This window comes from Lynx canadensis, chromosome D1, assembly GCF_007474595.2.
Source record: "Lynx canadensis isolate LIC74 chromosome D1, mLynCan4.pri.v2, whole genome shotgun sequence".
In the NCBI taxonomy this organism is placed as follows: Eukaryota; Metazoa; Chordata; class Mammalia; order Carnivora; family Felidae; genus Lynx; species Lynx canadensis.
This window is the reverse complement of record NC_044312.2, coordinates 109,356,439-109,377,194: the sequence shown is the minus strand read 5'-3', so window position 1 is coordinate 109,377,194 and position 20,756 is coordinate 109,356,439. Positions and strand designations below refer to the sequence as shown.

The following is a 20,756-nucleotide window of genomic DNA, read 5'->3' as shown; positions in this document are numbered from 1 at the left end:
TGGATCAGAGCTGAAGCACGGGGAACACTGGGGCTGGAGCGAGGGCGGGGCTATGGACGAAGATGACCCCGCCCAAAGGCGTGCTATCTGCGTCTGACCCGCCCAAGCGCAGATCAGCCTTCCGGCCCGACTCCGAGCTCAGGCGCGAGAGGCCCGGACGCTTAAGTTCCTTAGGGAGTCCTAAAGGACTCATTCCCTGGCGGCCGCCGGGTTGCGGGCGCCAAGCGGGAGGTTGCAGCCGATGCCTGTGATAAAACAGTATCTGATTGTCTGCCCGCCCACCCCCGGCCCACGGAGGGATGAATGGGCTGAAAGAGGATCGGAGCCGGGAAAGAAGCGGGCTGAGCTCCAGCTGCCGACCTGGGGGAAGGGCCACAGTAAAGCCCCTTTTTCCACCTATCAGTTCCGCTCAAATGTCTCCGTTAAGCTTTCTCCAGTTCCGCTCAAATGTCTCCGTTAAGCTTTCTCCCGCTTTCCTTTCCTTCCTTGGAGCTCCCACAACATGTACAAACATCTACCATTTGTTTTAAAGCCTCGCCCCCTTTTCTCCACCTCCTCCGCAAGAACGCGATCAGGGACTTCGTCCTTTTGCTATCTCGCAACATCTGGCGTTCAAGAGCTGCATCGTAATGATTGATGGGGGGGGGGGGGGCCGAAACGGTCTTTTGGGCAACAGGATTTGCGTAATTTTTAGTCCCGAAAATGAACTGAGGACTTTGTCCCCTCATCCCCACCGGCCTACCAGAGGAGTCGACGCTGCCTCGCTTACCCACCCTGCCACCACCAGTGGCCTGTGCGTCTGAGGGAGGAATGTGCAGATGCCCCCTGCCTGTCCAGCTCCCACCTTCCCTTATCCTAATCTGTCAGTCAATTCAGTTTCTGTCCTCACCTCCACCACTAGCTCTGAAGGTCCCCTTCCCATTTTAGCCCTGCCCTCTCACTGACAGGCTCACTGCCTGTGTGAGTGTGTGGTGTTGGGCGAGTGAGCTGGAAAACTCAAATAAAATGGTCTCATTTTCCCCCCACACCCACACCCTCCATATCTTCTTTCTAGCATGCTCCATGTCATTGACCGACCCCCCCCCAAGAGAAGTAGCTGAGGGCGAGGAAAAAATAATGGGGTGCCAAGTCTAGGGAAGGTGGGTTCAAGAGAAACAGAAAAGGACTGAGCCAGGAAGGTTGCTCACATCCTAGCCCTGGATAGGAAATTCTCTTTCCTCCTGTCCAAGCCTTGATCCTTCCTCTTAAAATCACCATCACCACCCCAGTCTCCTGACACTCCCAAAGGAAAAGCCAAACCCAGAAAGGGCAGAAGAAGTACCAGTGGTATTCTCCCCTCCAGCATGTCAGCCCACTCAGGTAGAGCCATTCTGACCCAAAGGAAGCATCTTTCTGCTTCCCGTAACTGGAGAGCTGCTCGCAGGTCACCTGAGGCCGAAGGGCCCTAGACATGTTTATGTGCTGGGGACGGTGATAGGGGTCTCTGAGACAAGATAAACTGAAGTCTGGTAAGTGAGGAGGTAATGTAGCTATGGCCAGAAAGGGACAAGTGGGACCTCATTATAACTGCTCTGGGACCCAGGCAGGACAGAACCTCCCATTGTGCAGAGGCGGTCACTGAGGGGCAGAGAGAAGTTGACATTCCCAACAGGCCAAACTGGGACCACAAGCAGTTCTCCTGATTCCGAGAGTCCCCATTCCCTTCACCCTCTTAACAAGGATCCTCGCACAATAGCTACCTGTGTGGGGCTAGAATGGAATCCAATTCCTTCCAGTCCCAGTTTGGCTGGCTGTCCCAGCTCCAGGCTCTTGCCCTAACAGGTCAAGAGGGTAGGAGAAAGCCGAAGTCCATGAGAACCAATGAACTAAATGTAGGGCTGTTGGTATCTGCCATGACTTTGAGAGGTGCTGCTGCCCAGTTCCAAGTGGTAGGAGTTAGGGTCTAAGAAGGGAGTAGAAAATTCAGGACCACCCCCTCCCGCACCCGGGTACGCCCACACACAGACACACAGGAGTTTACACAGAGCCTTCACACATATCACCTCTGCAGTCTCCGAGCAGCTCCAAGAACAGCTCTCTATCCTAGAGCTGAAAGTATCCAGGCCCACGGAGTTGGCTCTTGACTCTGGGTCTTAAGTTCAACAAGGGTTGAACTTGGGTTCTCAGATTCCCAGTACAAAGTGCTAAGGCTCTGGTCAGGAACAAGTGAGTCTGGAGTCCTGCTATAGGGTAGGAGTGGGTCAGCAGCAAGGGGATTGCCTCAGGGGCTCGAAGGAAAGGGTCTTCAGGGGTGGGAGGGCAAATGGGACCAGCCCCCAGGCTGAAGCTGTGCTTCTCTGCTGGAGGTGGACAGAGAAGAGGAGGGAGGGAGTATGTGGATGCTGGTAAAGGTACCCGTGTCTCTAACTCCCCTAGGACCCACCAGGCCAAGGTCGCCCAATAGAGCCCAGGAATGCCCAGCAATGCCAGAGTATCCAGATACCTTCCAGGCCTCAGTTTCCCCTTCTGTAGAGTGAGGGCAAGATGCTGGCCACATTGCTGAACCTCTCTGCAAGGCTGCCGGGCGATGCCCGCATCCGAAGACGCCACCCAGAGATTGTTCCTGGGCAGCCTTCAAGTCAGAGCTGCCCCCTCCTCTTCCCGCTCCCCTTCCCCTCCCCCTCCCCTGCACGCTGCCGGCCCCCGCCCCCGCCCCGCCTCCGGTGTGCGATGGGGGGGCGGACGGCGGGCAGAGCTGAGAGGAGAGCGGAGTCGCCACCTGATCCCATCCAGGCTCGGAGAGGAGAGCGAACCGGCGCTCGGCGCTCAGGGTCCCCGGCGCCCTGCGATCCGCATTGGATCTCGGGACAAGGGTTTAGAGATAGCGGCGACCACCCCAAACCCGGGTCGGAGGCAGAGCCCGCGGCGTAAGTACTGCAGTGGCCGGCGTGGGGCAGGGGGACTGGGGTGGACCGGGCCGGGACAGGGGACGAGGGGTGGGCAGGAGAGTGTCGCGGGGGCCTGGTGCCTGGAGAGCATGGGGGCGGGGGGCGCTCTACCCCCCTGGGGAACGAGAGAAGCCGGGGTGAGAGGGCGAGTCTGGCCTATCCCCTGTGGTGACCAGATCCTAGTGACCGGATCCCTGGGGTAGGTGGGGATGAAATTGAGGGAATGGGGGCTGAAGGGGCGGTAGTGATGGAGAGAGAAGGATGAAGGGAATTTGGAGGCAGGGATGACGTGGGGGTGGATGGCAAGGAGAGGGGGCTGGGGAGGACCTGGCAGCAGGCTGGGAGGAAAAAGGCAGGAAAAGAGAGAGGTGGAAAGATATTTGATCTCCTGAGCCACTAATCGGCAACCCCCTCAGCCCTCACTCAGCCCCTTCCTCTCTAGTGCCCTGGGCAGTTTCCCTGCTCACCGGGCTGTGCCGTGCTCTAGTAAGGACGGAGTCTCCAGGTCACCCGATGGTCAGGGCTGGTGGTCCAAGCCGGGACACCCTCCCCCTCTAAGAGCACCCATATTGGCCCTACAGCTGGAGGGGAGAGAGAAAAGGGCTCATTTGGGAGTGGGTGGGTGTCCAAGCCCGTTTTCAAAGCTCTGCCTAGCTATACCATTTTTTCCTTTGGTTCCCTGGAGAAAGGAAAGCAATTTGCAAAACCAGGCAGCAGCCTGAGGTAAATTGTTCTGACTAAAATTAGCACTGATATTCTGATGAGGCTGGGCATCCTGACCTGTCTGGGACGGCTGAGGGAAACTCTCTCCATGGAGAAGACACAGGGGAGGCAGAGGAGTTTGAAGAATACAAGGGGCAGGAGCCAGGGCCCCAGGAGACCACCACCCACCCCACACCAGCCTGGAGATTACAGAGGTTAGATCCAGCCCTGGCCAGCCCCCTCCCCGGGTGCCAGTGCCCTGACTCCATCTCCAGAGGAGGCATCATGGAGAGAACTTGGCAAGGGAAGGGAGGCCGCTTCCAGTGTCCAAGCAGCACCCTCTCTGAGGACCTGGAATGTTTAGCCTGGCCGAGTGCCCACCCAGAGGAGACAAGGTTACTGCTTTCAAATACCTGAAGGTCTGTCATGGAGAAAAATGATCCATGTGGTCTAGGACAGCAACACTAGCAATCATATAGATGGAAGGTGGAAGGGGACAGGCTGAGCAGGGCACTCATAGTGGCAGGCTGATCCTAGCTGTCCCAGAAACAACTTTTGAACAGCTGAGGCTGCTCAGAAACGGACCAGGCTGTATCTGAAGGTAGTGAGCGTCCCGACACTGGTGGTGGCCAAGCAGAAACCGGTGCCCACCTTAGAGGTGGTGTCCATGAAGTTCTTGCGCTAACGATGCCCTATTTCAAGGGGACCTTAGACGAGGGTCTGGCTGGCTGGGTCCCCAGGGCTAAGACATGGAGGGGAGTGGGACGGAGGAGACCACCAAGCACCCTGTTGTCCTTCTCTGTGTGGCCTGCTTGAAGCACTTCCCAGGGAAAGTCCCCGCAGCGCTCTCTCCGGGCTTGACCTCCTTGGCTGACCCAGAGTCCTCTGAAAATAGAATAGTTTTAGCGACTTTAGCAGTGATGTGAATAGGTTGACTTCCCACTTTGCCCCCTTGGGAAACTCCCATCTTGTCACCAAATCCTCTAGGCAAGACGAGTGGCAGAGGCCACAGGCTCTGACTTCCCTTGTAGGCTTCCTCACCCTCGCATAGCCAGCCCTTCTCTGCCCTTAACAATCCTTGAAAAGACAGCAGGGCCTTAGGCTTTCTCTGCTATGCCCTTGGCTGCCCTCTGTGGTGGACCCTTCACCCCCCTCGGCTCCAGGCAGATTAAGTCTGTCTGCAGGCTGGTGGAGGAAACCAGGTGATGCAGCCTGGAGAGAAAGGAAAGGCCTAACCATCACATCATTCCACCCGAGCAGGTTTAAATGTAATCCAGGATTAATGAGAGGAGAGGGGAAGGTAGTGGTAAAGAAGAGGAACTAGAAACCAAGCTCTACGCCCCAGCAGGAAGTGATGGTCAAAAGTTTTTACGTTACCTCATCCCTCCTGGGACCCAGGTGTCCTAGTTCCACATACGTGCAAATGCCCATAGGGTTCCAGGCTCCCTCTCACCTTTCGAGAGGTGTGAATGTGAGGCTGACGCTGAACCCAGACCTGGAGACTAAGGCCCCTGAGACACAGACACCACCCTAGTGGAGAGACAGACATTGCTGCTGAAGCTGTCTTTCCACCAGGACTGCCAAAGGCCAGGCTGCCCTTGAGCCAAGGCATTTGTGCAGAGACAGGTGACTGGCTGGAAAACAGGCCCTCCCTGCTTCTGCCTCTCACTCCTGCCACTCACCTGGGATGGAGGCCCATCTTCTTCTGGAGAATCTCATCGGGGAAACAAGCAGGAGCCCCTCTGTATTCCCCACAACCCCCCCCCTTTCCCCTCTCCCTGGCTGCCATGTCATGGCCTTGGCCAGGCACCTCTCACTGCAGAGTCAGCTGACAAAGTGGCCAAGGTTTCAGGTGTCTAGGGATGGAATCCAGATAGGGTTCTGGGATTTCAAGTCCTTCCTTTCTTTCTCTCATGGATTTATTAGTCTTGGGCCCTCAGGGCAGGAGCCCAGCTAGGAAGGCTCGGGGCTGAGAAACACGTAGAACTACCAGAGTCCAGAGCAGGGATGGAGAAATCCGTGTTCTGTGGAAGCAGCACACATTGCATCTAGAAGGATGGGCTTTGGAACCAGAAAGAACAGGTCTGAATCCTGATTCTGCCAACAACTGTGTGACCAGGGACAAGTAGCACCATGTCATAGAGCCTCAGTTTCCTTGTCTATAAAATGGGGAATAATGCCTGTGTTAGGGTGTGGTGGGGATTAAACGGCATTAAGTATGTACTAGTGTGGTACATATAGTAAGCCTGCAGTATCGATGCCTTACGGATGTCAAGAGACTCGAGAAGATATAGGTCCAGTCAGTGGTTTCTGAGGAGCTCGGTCTCTGGGGAGTCAAGACCAACTCTTGGCTGAAGCAGTCAGGCAAGGAATCCTGGAGGAGGGAAACCTTGAATTGAGACTTCTGTGCTTTAAGCCAAGCACTGGTGCTAAGGCAAGTCTACTGGGGGCGGGCAGACAGAAACAAATAACCACAAGACATTAGGGCCAGGCCAAGAAGCTGAGACAGGGCTCCAGGGAGGAGTGGCTACCGCTTGAAGGGCTGGCCACACCCCAGAGCCTGTAATTCCACCCAAGACTAAGTTATCTAGAGGGTGCGGAGATAGGGTCTTGGAAACGGGAGGTAGGAATCCGATCTTCTCTGGCTTCTCTGCGCACCCCACCCTTTGGAGCTCTCCTTTGCACCAGTCTTGCTGGGGCCCACAGTCCATCTCCTCTGCCCGCTGCAAACCTGTTTGCCTCCTTCTCCTGCCAGGCCTCTCAGGAATACTGGCCCTGCTACCAGAGCCCCAGGAGCCCCCATGAGTGCTGGCGAAGGGAGTCCTGGATAGCGAGGTCCCGGCTGGTCCAGGGGTGGGTACCCCATCATGCCACCCATCCTCCAGCACCTGCAGCAGGCCTCCAAGATGATGAGCCGCAGAAAAATCCTGCTGCTGGTGCTAGGGTGCAGCACCTTAAGCCTCCTCATCCACCAGGGGGCACAGCTCAGCTGGTAAGGGGGCAGGGCCTCACTGCATGGGCGGGACCCAGGGGAGCTGCATTCTTGCCTGGTGGGCAACGGAATTGGGAACTCTCCTTCCTACTCCTTCTGTCTGCCGGAAGGGTCTGTCTTCTGCTGGGCTTTGTTCCTTCCATTTTTCTAAACTTATTTTTTTTTAATGGGCTCTATGCCCAACATGAGGCTTGAACTCACGACCCCAAAGACGAGTGTCGCATGCTCCACTGACTGAGCCAGCCAGGCGCCCCTCCTTCCCTCTATTCTAGTTGTGCTTTCTATATATTCTCTTTAGATCCACACAACCTGCTTGGGCAGGCACTGGTCTTCACTGAAAGGTTGCTTGAAGTCCTAGAGTTAGTGACTTAAACTGGGATTCTAATCCCGTCCAAATGCTTCCCGTGGCATCACATTCTGAGCGCCTCCCCAGAGGACTGCAAACAACTTCTCATTACTTCTGCTGTGCTGGGCAAATCCCCTCACTTTTCTGAGCCTGTTCCCTCATCTACAAAATGGGGATGATGCTACGGGTGACCCAGTTAGTCACCGTGATACAGGATACGTGATGACTAGCAGTAGCCCTTACCCTGCTCCATGATTCACTGTGTGAACCCACCAAGTCCCTGCACCCTTCAGGGCCTCATTCCCATTTTCTACATGGTCTGCCCAGAAGAATGGTGTGAATAGGCCCAGTTCTTGTTGGATGATTTAACGGTCTTTTGGTAGGGCATCTGTGTAGATATTATCCTGAGCCCAAATGGGCCACAGATAGGAAATCTCAGTGGTGTTCTCAGAGCTGCTTAGGGTTCTCCTCATTACATGATGCTTAGGATAGAAAAGAAACAATAGTAACTCAATATGCAGGGAATTTACAGGTCACCTGTCATCCCAAACACCCTTGTTTCAGGAATAAGGAAACAAATGAAAGCTTCATGAAGGCTAGGATTGTTGTCTGGTTTTTATACTACTAGCATATTTCTTGAACCTAGAACAGTGCCTGGCATATAGTAGATGCTCAAAAAAAAAAAAAAAAAAAAGACTTATTGAATGAATGAGGCTCCAGAGAATCTAACAGAATCACAAATCAAATAGATTGCCTCAAAGCCCGTGCCACTCACCTACAAGATGAGAAGCCAAAGAGTAAAAATGAGAAAAAAGCTAGAGAACAAGAGAATATGGTGACTTGATTTAGTTGCCAGACAATGTAAATGAGTTTTCTCCTTCTGGTCCTCAGTTTCTACATGTGTAGAGGAGACTTTCTCAAAGATCTCCAAGGGCCTCTGTCCTTGTATTAGTTGTTTCTGTGTAACCCAATTACCTCAAAACTTAGCACCTGAAAACCTCAAACACTTATTGTCTTGGGGCATCTGGGTGGCTCAGTCAGTTAAGCGTTGGACTCTTGATTTCAGCTCAGGTCATGATCTCACGGGTTCATGGGTTCAAGCCCTGCATCAGGCTCTGTGCTCAAAGTGCAGAGCCTGCTTGGGATTCTCTCTTTCTACCTCTCTCTGCCTCTCCCCCACTCATGTTCTCTCAGTCTCTCTCAAAATAAATGAATAAAACTTTAAAAATAATTTTAAAAAACACTTATTATCTTGCTTCTGTGGGCCAGGAATCCAGGTGTGGATTACCTGGGTTCCTCTGGCTCAAGGTCACATGGCATTGCAATCAAGCTGGCTGCTAGGGATGCAGTCTCATCTGAAGGTCTGATTGGAAATGCTCCCCTTCCAAGCTCGTTCATGTGGTTGCTGGCAATATTCAGTTCTTCAAGCAGGCTGAAAGAATGAGGCCCGGTTCCTCAGGGACTGTTGTCGCCTGGTGCCTCCCCATACAGCTGCTTACAGTATGGCAGTTTGCTTCTCCTTGCGTGAGTCATCCCAGAGAGAGGCAGAGAGACCAAGATAGAAGCCATTGTCTTTTTATAATGTAATCTCAGGAGTGGCATCCCATCATTTCTGCCCTATTCTATTCCCGAGCAGCATCAAGTCCCGCTCATACTCATGGGGAGGGAAATACACAAGGGCGTGAATACCCAGAGGCCAGCAGGGATCACTGGGGTGACGTCATACTAAAGGCCGCCTGGCATATCCCTCTACTGGTTCATGGGTATAGTCCGGGTTGGACCATTCTGTGGCCCATCTCACCATCCTTGGGGAGGGGCAGGGGTCGAGAAGCATCCCTCTCACACCCTCCACCCCGGCCCCCCCCTCCCCCGCACACCTCCCGAACTCTGCAGGTACCCCAAGCTGTTTCCTCTGAGCTGCCCGCCTCTGCGGGACTCACCGCCCCGCCCCAAGCACATGACTGTGGCCTTCCTGAAGACGCACAAGACTGCGGGCACGACTGTCCAGAACATCCTGTTCCGATTCGCCGAGCGCCACAACCTGACGGTGGCCCTGCCGCACCCGAGCTGCGAGCACCAGTTCTGCTACCCGCGCAACTTCTCGGCACACTTCGTGCACCCAGCCACGCGGCCACCGCACGTGCTAGCCAGCCACCTGCGCTTCGACCGCGCCGAGCTCGAGCGCCTCATGCCGCCCGGCACCGTCTACGTCACCATCCTGCGCGAGCCGGCCGCCATGTTCGAGTCGCTCTTCAGCTACTACAACCAGTACTGCCCGGCCTTCCGGCGCGTGCCCAACGCGTCGCTCGAGGCCTTCCTGCGCGCGCCCGAGGCCTACTACCGCGCGGGCGAGCACTTCGCCATGTTCGCGCACAACACGCTGGCCTACGACCTGGGCGGCGACAACGAGCGCAGCCCGCGCGATGACGCCGCCTACCTGGCCGGCCTCATCCGCCAGGTGGAGGAGGTCTTCTCGCTCGTCATGATCGCCGAGTACTTCGACGAGTCGCTGGTCCTGCTGCGGCGCCTGCTGGCCTGGGACCTGGACGACGTGCTCTACGCCAAGCTGAACGCGCGCGCCGCCAGCTCGCGCCTCGCCGCCATCCCCGCGGCGCTCGCGCGGGCCGCGCGCACCTGGAACGCGCTCGACGCGGGCCTCTACGACCACTTCAACGCCACGTTCTGGCGCCGCGTGGCCAGCGCCGGCCGCGCGTGCGTGGAGCGCGAGGCGCGCGAGCTGCGCGAGGCCCGCGAACGCCTGCTGCGGCGCTGCTTCGGCGCGGAGCCCGTGCTGCGGCCCGCCGCGCAGATCCGCACCAAGCAGCTGCAGCCGTGGCAGCCCAGCCGCAAGGTGGACATCATGGGCTACGATCTGCCCAGCGGCGGCGCCGGTCCAGCCACCGAGACCTGCCTCAAGCTGGCCATGCCCGAGGTGCAGTACTCGAGCTACCTGCTGCGCAAGCAAAAGCGCCGGGGCGGCGTGCGGGCCCGGCCGGAACCGGTCCTGGACAATCCCCCGCCGCGGCCCATCCGGGCGCTGCCCCGCGGCCTCCAGGGCCACTGAGCTCTCAAGAGTCTGGATCTTACCCTGCCCGTCCGGAGTCCTGCCTGGGACTGCCCCCGGGCCATCCGCCTCATCGGGGCCTCTTCTGCTCAGTACAGGGGCCTTGTCTCCCAACCTGAGCCTGCCTCCCTAGGGTGGGTTGAACCCCATCTTCGTGGTGGGTGCTGATAGGCCCGATCGAGCCCCGGGCCACCCTCTTCTCCTCCCTAACTGGTTGGTAACTTTGACAAGAGGTCTGAGGCCTGACCAGAACTGCCCACCCTGCCGCCTTCTGTGGGTTGAGCCCCACCTGTCTTTTTTCAAGTGGGTGAGCCCAGGCCTCAGAGGGAGGCTGAGCCCCGGGAAAGGCTGCTTTGTCAGCTTCCCGGGCAGCTCTTCCTCTCAGGGGTCAGAGACCCCCCCCCACACACCATCTGTCTTCCAGGTTCCACCCTCCCCAAAGACCTAAGCTGCTCCCAGACTCCCAGAACCAAGAGTTCTTGGGTTGGGTTTTTTGTTTGGTTGGGTTTTCTTTCTCTTTTTTTCTTTCCTTCCTTCCTTCTTTCTTTCTTTCTTTCTTTCTTTCTTTCTTTCTTTTTTTAATAAAATACTTTCAAAAGGTACAGGTTGGTTGTCAGTCATTGAAAGCCAGGTTTCCCACGTTTGAGGATGAGGCAGATGCCCAAGAATAGCAGCTGTGACTGTCCCCATGAGGAAGGGGCCCAGGCTCAATCAAGCTCCTCCACCGCCCTTCCCAGAGGCTTACAATTCTCAACAACCTCTTGACTGGGCTCACTGGTGCAGATTGGCCACCTCAGCTTGACTTATTTTTCCTTTGAGAAAATCCAAATCATTCCTTTCCATTCAATTCAGCCCCACGTACTGAACGTCGTCTCTAATTTGGGGACATAGGTGGGCAAGGCAGATAGGGTTCATGGGCCTCATAGGGCTCATGGGGAGACATTGGAACTGGAGTGGGACATGTAAACTGAAGGAGGGACTGGAGCTGGGTAGAGGGGAACACTTCAGGCTGAGCGGGGGCTAGATGGAGGATCACACTAGCAAGGAGGTACTCGACTCCCCCTTTTGAGTCACCAACTTCACTACGGGTCCTCCCCACAAGGAGAAGACACCCTGTCTCGGATAAAGTCCATTCCCCGCCCCTGGTGTTCTTCAGCACAGCAAGACATCCAGCACTTCAACATTTATTTATTTTTGAGGGGAGAGGGGGGATGGAGGACGCGAAGCAGGCTCTGTGCTGACAGCAGTGAGACTGATGCGGGGCTCGAACTCACAAACGGTGAGATCATGACCTGAGCTGAAGCTGCATGCTCAACTGACTGAGCCACCCAGATGCCCCATCCAGCACTTTAAAATGAAACTCCAGGGGTGCCTGGGTGGCTCAGTCGGTTGAGTCCGACTTCGGCTCAGGTCACGATCTCACGGTCCGTGAGTTCGAGCCCCGCGTCGGGCTCTGGGCTGACGGCTCAGAGCGGGGAGCCTGCTTCCGATTCTGTGTCTCCCTCTCTCTCTGCCCCTCCCCCGTTCATGCTCTGTCTCTCTCTGTCTCAAAAATAAATTTAAAAAAAATTAAAAAAAATAAAAAAAAATAAAATGAAACTCCAGGAGCACCTGGGTGGTTCAGTTGGTTAAGGTCCAACTCCTGATTTAGGATCAGGTCGTGATCTCACAGTTCGTAAGATTGAGGCCTACGTGGGCTTGCTCTGACAGCGCAGAGCCTCCTTGGGACTCTCTCTCTCTCTCAGGAGAGAGAGAGAGGGAGAGAGAGAATGAACAGGCGAGGGACGGAGAGAGAGGGAGACACAGAATCCAAAGCAAGCTCCAGGTTCTGCACTGTCAGCACAGAGTCCGACACGGGGCTCAAACTCACGAACTGTGAGATCATGACCTGAGCGGAAGTTGGATGCTTAGTTAGCTGAGCCACCCAGGCACCCCTAAACTCAAAAAAAATTTTTTAAATAAAATGGAACTCAAGACTAGCAGAGAATCAACTTTTTCTGTTACTTTCTTTAGAGCTATGTTGACCTATCCGGACAAGTAATAAAAATAATAGCTAACACGGTGTGCTGTGTGCCCGCCACTAAAGTTTACAGACTTTAACATACACTAACTTACGAGATGGGTACCGTCTATGGGTGATGGAACTGAGGCTTAGAGAGGTTAAGTAACACTCGGGGTCATACAGCTAAGCCTTGGACGGTGTAGCTTCAGAATCTATGCTCCCTAAGTGCTATCACACTGCCATCTGAAAAAAGAAGTTCCTGTACCCTAGCCTAGGCTGACTTCCAGGACCTTCCCCCAAAAGAACGTAAGGTGAAGGAACCAAGACATTGCTATCAGTTCCTCTTTATTTTATTTTTCACAGAGACCATTGTTGACCTGTTTGGATAATAGAGAATGCAATGGTTAGTTGACAGTTTGGATGACAGTCTCCGGGCTTGAAAAGTGGCTGCTTTTATCGCACCCCACTTTTAACCAGTAGAGCTCTGGAAAAGGCAAAAGAACACAGACACACAAAGCCATAATTAGGTTTCGGGCGTTAAGCAGCAGTAAAGAATTGTACTCGACTCAAAGTCGTCCATCCAAAGAAAAGCATGGACTGACCCCCAGGCCAAGAAGGTGCCTGTCTGCTCCCTCCGGCCCTTCTGTCTGTCCACCTCCGGCCCTAGCCTCTGATCATGACTTTCCCAAGAACATCCTTCACCTTGTCTTGTGCCCTCCTGGAAAATTCAGACTTGCCTGTAAGATCTGTCTTGATAGACCTCTCCTGCCTTCCCAGACCGTCAGGCTGGTGGGCCTTTTTTTTTTTTTTTTTCTAATCAACGTTGCCCCGCTTCAGCAGAGAGCACAATTCAGGATTCAAGAACTAACTGGAAGCATCTGGAATCATCAGGTCCTGGGAGAGGGTTTCTCTGTAGAAGCAAAGGCAGACCCTAAGTAGGCACCAAATCAAATATTAGCCTTCAGTGACTAAGCAGGGGTGGGGTGGGGTGGGGAGGGGCCCTCTGGGACTCCTTGATCCAAACATCTCCAGCTTCAGCTACAGGGAACAGCCCCTGGGTCCCAATGCCTTGCAAAGAGGCTTCTTCCATCAACACGCATGTGGTACTACCCACTCTGTGCCCACTCTACACGTTTCCAGGGCTGGGCAGTGGGTGAAATGTGGTCGCCGCCTCAAGGAGCTCACAATAAGGTCTGGGACAGGTGTGGAAGCAGCTACCCTCAGAGAACCACACACGTGCACTGGGTGTAAGAAAGCTGGGGCCTTTGTGAGCCAGGGAGTGCTGGGCTCCCCGGTGGGAAAGGCACACCAGCACCGACTAACGAAAGGCCCTGAATGTCCTGCTTAGAAGTTTGGATTGTCCCATGTGGGACTCTGGAGTGAATGGAATGGCTGAGATGAGCTTCAGGGGAGGCCGGACTGTCCCCAGAGCAGAGGGGTCATGATCTCTCGCCATCTGCAGTCCCTTCCTGGCTGGCACAGCAGCACACCGGTGGGGACCTCTGTTGTAGATGGAGAGGAGTCACTGAAACAGACAGGAGAAGGGTCTCCAGTTGCAAATGCTACTGGGAAGAGGGACATGGCTAAGAACAGGGACACCAACTAACTTTCCTGAGCACTTACAATGGGCTGGGTGCTCTTCTCTGTGCCTATGTGTTTTCACTCATTTGATCCTTCCACCAACCCTGGGAAAGAGGTGTTATTCTTATCCCCCTTTCACAGAAGGGGAAACTGAGGTACAAAAAGGTGTGGTGTCCAGGCTCACTGGACCTGGAGAGGCTGAACCAGGACAGAACCCAGAGGGCTTGAATTCCCAAGCACCACCCTGTCACTGGAATCCATTGTCCCACCCCATCAAACACACACTCAGGAGTCCCAGCTGGCTCTATTCAAGAGCCTCCTTGTAGAAGCCTCCTGAGAGCAGGCTTGAGTGGGAGACAGACATAGAGGGCCCAAGCGCTTTGGGTGCCTGAGGTGAAGGTGGCAACCTGCCAACATGATTGGGCAGCTTCTCAGGCTGTGCCAGAGAAGCAGAGAGGGACTACAGGGCTGTGCACCTGAGGAGAGGGACAGCCCCCGGGGGGCACCCAGATGAGAGGAAGGATGGGAGAAGGAGAGGCCTTGCGGGGGAGGGAGGTGAGCATGACATTTCCATTCTCAATCTCAGAGACCTGATATTTGCTCCTCCGACCCAGAACGGCTACAGAAATCTGAGGGCCCAGGCTGGCCATTCCTCTCCTCTCCAAAAGATCCCCCTGCACCTTCAGGTGGGCAAAGGACAGGATGAGACCAGCCTCCTCCATCCCCACTTTCCACTGCCATACAAATCTCATAGGATTTTCCCAACACTCAAGCAACAGGGGAGCAGGAGTCTGAGCCTAATACCCCATTACAAATGGAAAGACTCAGTCGTTTGAGCATCCCACTCTTGATTTTGGCTCAGGTCATGATTTCAGGTCATGGGACTGAGCCCTGCATCAGTCACCACACTGAGTGTGGACCTGCTTAAGATTTTCTCTCTCCCTCCCTCTGCCCCTCTCCACTGCTTGCTCTCTCTCTCTCTCAAATTAAAAAAAAAAGGGAAGACTGAGTCCCAGAGTGGACATGTGGCTTCCACAGGTGGCCTAGAGCCAGGGCAGAGATAGAGTGGGGACTGTCCCATGAGCTGGAGCCACAAGAGGCAGGATCCTGGGTCTTCTATCCCAACTTTGAGTCCAGCCTAGAACTCCCCTCCTCAGTGTTCCCCAGATTCATCAAATGCATTATGTTCAAAACCAGACATCTCACCTTCTGCTCAAACCAGCATCTCCAGTGCTCTCAGTTTCAGGGACTGGCGGTCCATTCAAGCACATGCTCAAGTCTCAGTCCTTGGGGTCTCCTTAGCGTCTCCCTCCCACTTTCCCCCATACCACCTGTCACCACATCCTACAGATTCTGACTCCTGTATAGCTAGCGTCTACCCACATCTCCTTCCCCACAACACCTGCCTTGGTCCAAGCCATCAGTTTCTCTATGGTTATGTCAATGGCCTCCTAAGTGACCTACTTGCCTCAGGCTTCTCACAGCAAACACAGTCTCCTCTCTGTATCCAGAGTGATCCTTCTTAAAGCAACCTGATCTTATCACCTCCCATCTGAAACACTGCCTTCCTTACCAGCCCACAGGGCCCAGCCTAGTCTGATCCCCCTACCCAAAAACCTTTCAGCTATATCTCCCATTGCTCCTCTACCCCCATCATGTTCCAGCCACATCGGATTATACACCATTCTCTGAATGCAATGGTATGCCAAGTCTGACTCTTACTGGCTCTTGAAAGCTGAATTTTGTCAGCCAGCTGTTGAACACAATAAAATTACATTAAAGACTAAAATTAAATTATTAGGGGTGCCTGGCTGGCTCAGTCAGTAGAGCCTATGACTATTGACCTTGGGGTTGTGGGTTGTGAGCTCGAGCCCCACATTGGGCATAGAGATTACTTTAAAAAAGTAATCTGCTGAGATCAACAGGGCTTGATCTTACAATGGTGAGGTCATGACCTGAGCCTAAATCAAGAGTAGGGCACTTAACCAACTGAGCCACCCAGGTGTCCCTCCAAAATAAAATATTTAAATTAAATTATTAAATTCTATAGACTTATCATCAAATTGGGTTTTTTAAGAGCAAAGTTAATAAATACTGACAACCCACTACTTTCTAGTTAGTTTGCTATATTTTACTATTGCTTATGTTTCTAAGGTTATCTATGTCTAGCTTATCGGCCTGGTGGTAGAATGATGTGTTACTTACCGCACATTTCTTCCAAATGTTATATTGGCAGTGTAAAATCAGCCATGGTAGGAATAATTACACTACAAGTCAACAAACACTACAAATCAAGTTGATTTATTGTTTTGTTGGTCACCTAGACCAGAGTTCAGGAAACCACAAGCTGAATCTGGCCCATCACCTATTTTTGTAAATAAAGTTTTATTGAAACACAACTACACTCATTCATGTACCTATTATTCTGTGGTTGTTTTGTACAACAATAGCAGAGCTGTGGAGTGGCTATAGCGCCTCTCTGACCCCCAAAGTCTAAGATGTTTACTATTTTGTCTTCCGTGGAAAAAGTTTGTTTCTCATTAACAACAACAAAAATATCAACCAATATTCACATCAGAACTGAACATGGAGAGATGGTGTTAAACATTTACCACCACACCACTGCCTAAAATCTGATGGGCCTATTCCTACCTCCATTCTTTGCACATGATCTCCCCTTTGACCACAATGCTTTTTCTCTTTTGATCCACCTGGAGAGTTCCTACCCATTCTTTTAACATGTCCCTTTTCCCACGCTCCTATATCAGTTAGCAATGTGCTGTGTAACAAACCACTCCAAAACATAAAGGTTTTAAAAGACTTATTATTCATTGCATTATTGTTCATCTGGGTGGTACTGCTGATCTGGGCTGGGCTTGATTGACCTCAACTGTGCTCACTCACAGTCCATGGCCAGCTGGCATGGTTGCTGAGATCTGTAGAATGGCCTCAACCAAGATGATTCAGCTGTGCTCTATATGGTCTCTCTTATCTTTAGCAGATGAGCCTGGACATGTTCTCATTGTCCAAGTGTGGGTTCAAGAAAGCAAGAGAAAAACAAAACTGTCCTGAGGCTTGTAAGAGACACTCTATCACTTCTGCCATATTTGATTGGCCAAAGTAAGTCACAAGACCAGTCCAGATTTAAGGGGTGGGGAAATACATGGTGTAGAGTCCCATTTCAAGGGGCCTTATGGATAGAAGGAGGGGGCGATTTTTACATTCAATCTATCACACTACCTTCCCCTCTTTCTTCAAGCAAAGGAGCTGTTCCTGATTCTGTGTTCATGCAGCACTGCTAAGAAGCAAACCAAAACAAAACCTGTCCAAAGTGCTTTGTTAAAATAAGAAATCTACAGAGACATTGATTTACTTACCTTTGTTTACAAAGGGACAAGAGACGTGGACTGAACTTAAAGTTTCTTCTAACAAAGAAAATGGCAGTTTGTGTATCTTTTTTTAAAAATGCTTATTTATTTGTTTTGAGAAACAAAGCAAGCAAGCAGGGGAGGTGCAGAGAGGGAGGGAGAGAGAGAGAATCCCAAGCAGGTTCCACGCTGTCAGTGCAGAGCCCGATGCAGGACTCGAACCCACCAATGGCAAGATCATGACCTGAGCCAAAACCAAGAGTCAGACGCTTAGCCGACTGAGCCACCCAGGTGCCCCAGTTTGTGTTTCTTTTAAAATGACTTTTTCAAAATTACTTTTAAAAGGGATACTTTCTATCAGCCAGGATTTTATCAGAGAAACAGAATTACTGGGAGTGATTATATACAATGAAGATGTCTTAGAAGGATGAGACCCTACATAATTGTGAGAGCTGATTACATAAGACTGGTGTCTTTTTATCTGGAACTGGAGCCAAAAGACGGTAGGCAGGCAGTTGAGATGAATGTAAGGTGGGGGCAGTAAGAACAAACTGGCACTTGTGAGGCTGAGCTAGACCCACAGGATAGACCAGAACCCACATCAGTTCCTCTCTGCGTGTAAGCTTCCAACTTTGACGATTCAGGTGACCTACAGGAGAAGATGGCACTCTGTCAGGAAGCCATAGTTGCACCAGAACAGAAGTGACAGAAGATGGGGCACCTGGGTGGCTCGGTCGGTTAAGCATCCAACTTTAGCTCCGGTCATGATCTCGCAGTTCATGAGTTCGAACCCCGCGCAGGGCTCTGTGCTGACAGCTCAGAGCCTGGAGCCTGCTTCAGATTCTGTGTCTCCCTCTCTCTCTCTCTGTCCCTCCCCTACTCATGCTCTGTCTCTCTCTCTCTCAAAAAGAAACATGAATTTTTTTTTAAGTGACAGAAGTTGAAGGAGGATCTGGCATAAGCCAGAGGAGCTGTAGAGCACGCTGCCTCACGTCAACAAGGTGACCCCCTAAATGATAAGGGTCATTGCGGATGAGTTGCAAATTATGTCTGGCACCCCCACACCAACCTTCCTAGTGGAAAAAGGATATAGCTCCTGTTTCACTTCCACTTTCCAAATCTTGCATCAAATGTCACTTGTGGCCCACACTAAGTCAGGACTATGCAAGGAACAGAAGTCTGGGAAACATAGTTCCAGATTCACTACAATGGCACTGTACAAATTCACTGTAGTTTCAGATGTTAATTCAAATATTATTACCCATGGAGACCAATTAGCACTGGAGGCCTTTAGAGGTTAAAGGCCACATTCCTAAGGCCCTCAGATTTGTGCTGTAGTTATTTCCCCCATCCCAGAATTTGTTGTGATATTAATGCTCAGTAGCTGGCAGAATCTTTCAATGGTTTCCTGCTGCTCTAGTGTGAGCTATTATAGTAAAAAAAAAAAAAAAAAAAAAAGTGGGGGCGGGGCAAAAGGAAACCCCTGGAATTGTTTTCCCAGCCCTGAGAAGTTATAAACCAAAAACAGTACCAAAGCTGGAGAAAGTGCAGAGATCAGGGCCACTATTAGTGACTTGAGACAGGCAAGTAACTTACCTATTTGACAGGAGAAAAGCAAACTTAATGATGTGGCAATGTTAATCACAGCTGCAATCCTACATTTGACAGCTTTAAAAAATTTTTTAATGTTTATTTATTTTTGAGAGAGAGAGAGGCAGAGCACAAGCGGGGAAGGGGCAGAGAGAGAGGGAGGCACAGAGTCTGAAGCAGACTCTAGGCTCCGAGCTGTCAGCACAGAGCCCAATGCGGGGCTCAAATCCACGAACCTCGAGATCACGACCTGAGCCGAAGTCGGATGCTCAACCGACTGAGCCACCCAGGCGCCCCTATATTTGATATTTTTATTGCAGAAAATCAATATAAACGCCAACAACTGGTATATGAAAGCAAATATATAAGAAAGGAAATGCTTTCTTTTAGATTCCCGTGAGTATGGAAAATGAGTTTGCGTGTCCATAGCAGGGATAACAGTATCTGCCACATCAGTGTCTGTTATAACAGTATCTTACTGTCTTGACCCTGGTGGCTTAGGCCATCCTCCCACAAACCACAAGGTCCAGAGGGACTCTGACGGTCTTGAGAACACCATGCTGATAAACTCAGTTGACACATATGTTAACTGGATGCTGAGAGTAGGAAAGAGTAAGGTACACCTTGTGTGCCTTAGACATATGTGTGCCAGAGATAAACCCTGTGGAAATTCGAGGACGTGGCACATCAGGAAAGTTCCTAAGGGTCCAGAGGTCTGGAGAATGTTGATATGTCTTTAAGAGAGACCCCAGTTGCTGCCCTTTCCACTATGCATCATGAAGAAAGAGGAGCAAGGAGCAATGCATGATGTGCGCCTTCTGGGTTTTGGAGCCCGCACGTATCATATTTGGGCATGCTGCTCTGACTCATTTAGTAGGTAACCTGCACATCCGACAATGTTTGGTTTGGATCGAAGAAAGGCTCTTCAAAAGTCCGGGCTGTGATGCAAGCTGCCCAACTTAGATGTCGGCCGTAGATGCCACGCGGAGACCCACGCGAAGCCCCAAATGGGAGCATCGCAGCTAAGACCTTTGGAATGTTGGCCATGCTATCCTCCACTAATGACTATTCTACATTCTAAAAGGCAGCTTCTGGCTTGCTACTGGGACTCGGTAAAGACTGAGTGGGTGTCATCTGGCCCACAGACTCATGAAATTGGATTTTCACAGTTGCATCCCACTAGAAGTTGAAGCGGTGTATATGATCCTGGGCCCGAGCAGATCCAGAAGGCACAAATGAACCACATGAGCAGGTGGTTCAGACTCCCATGGCACCTCCTTCTACTGTTTCCCTTCCTTTCCCTTGGTTTATACTCAAAGGCTTCAAGGGGATGAAGGAAAAGTACAAGCCTGCTTTACAGAAGGCTCTGCACAGTAGGCTAGTGACAGCCGGAAGTGGTCAGCTATTTCACCACAACCCCATTCACGGGCGGCCCTGAAAAGTGGTGGGCAGAATGTCTGCCTCCCAGTGGGCAGAACGTTGGGCAATGCAGATGCTATCCACTTTGTGTGGGAAGGAAAGAGGGCCCGAGGTGCAGACTTACAGGCACTCATGAGCAGTGTATGATGGGCTGGCCATTTGCAGAGACTTGTAAAAAACACAACTGAGAACTTGATAACTTGATGGTCTGGGAGACAGGTGTATGGATGGCTTCTTAAAATGCTCACAGAATGGGAAGACATTTGTGTCCCATGTAAATTCCTATTAGAAGGCAATCTAATTGGAGGAGTCCTCACCAATTGGATAAGATAACCCATCTTGTAGATTCATTCAGCAGCTTTCCCCAACCAAATGAGTGCTTTCCTGATGGACCCACGTACAAAGTGTGAAGCCACCAGATTTCTACATGTGACGGGAGATTTTCTGTGCTCTTTTTCCCAGATTTTACAGGGGTTTTTTTGTTTTTAATTTTTAAAATTAAAAAAATGTTACCATGGTAAAATACGTGTAACAAAATTTACCAGTGAAACGTGTTTAAGTGCACAATTTAGGGGTGTTGAGTACGCTCACAATGTTGTGTAACCATCATCACTCTTCATCCCCACTTTTCATCTTCCCAAAGGGAAAGTAGCCTTTTTAATAATAATTCCCCTTTATCCCCTCCCTCTAGCCCCTGATAACCACTCTTCAACTTTCTGCCTCTGAATTTGCCTATTCCGGGTACCTCGTTCAAGTGGAAGGGTA

At 51.9% G+C, this 20,756-nt stretch overlaps 1 protein-coding gene across 1 annotated transcript; it reads left to right on the top strand.

Annotated features, from left to right (window-relative positions):
- Window positions 1-2,746: 2,746 nt before the first annotated feature.
- Window positions 2,747-10,549, top strand: GAL3ST3 (galactose-3-O-sulfotransferase 3). The gene is made up of 3 exons (XM_030332769.1): window positions 2,747-2,906; window positions 6,385-6,621; window positions 8,861-10,549. Exons 2-3 carry the CDS (start codon window positions 6,497-6,499, stop codon window positions 10,029-10,031), a joined length of 1,296 nt encoding a protein of 431 aa, XP_030188629.1. The 5' UTR covers window positions 2,747-2,906; window positions 6,385-6,496; the 3' UTR covers window positions 10,032-10,549.
- The last annotated feature ends 10,207 nt before the right edge of the window (window positions 10,550-20,756 follow it).

Coding starts and splice junctions, on each gene's coding strand:
- GAL3ST3 (XM_030332769.1), top strand. CDS start 6,497: ATGCCACCCATCCTCCAGCACCTGCAGCAGGCCTCCAAGATGATGAGC. Junction 6,622..8,860: donor CAGGGGGCACAGCTCAGCTG/GTAAGGGGGCAG, acceptor CGAACTCTGCAG/GTACCCCAAGCTGTTTCCTC.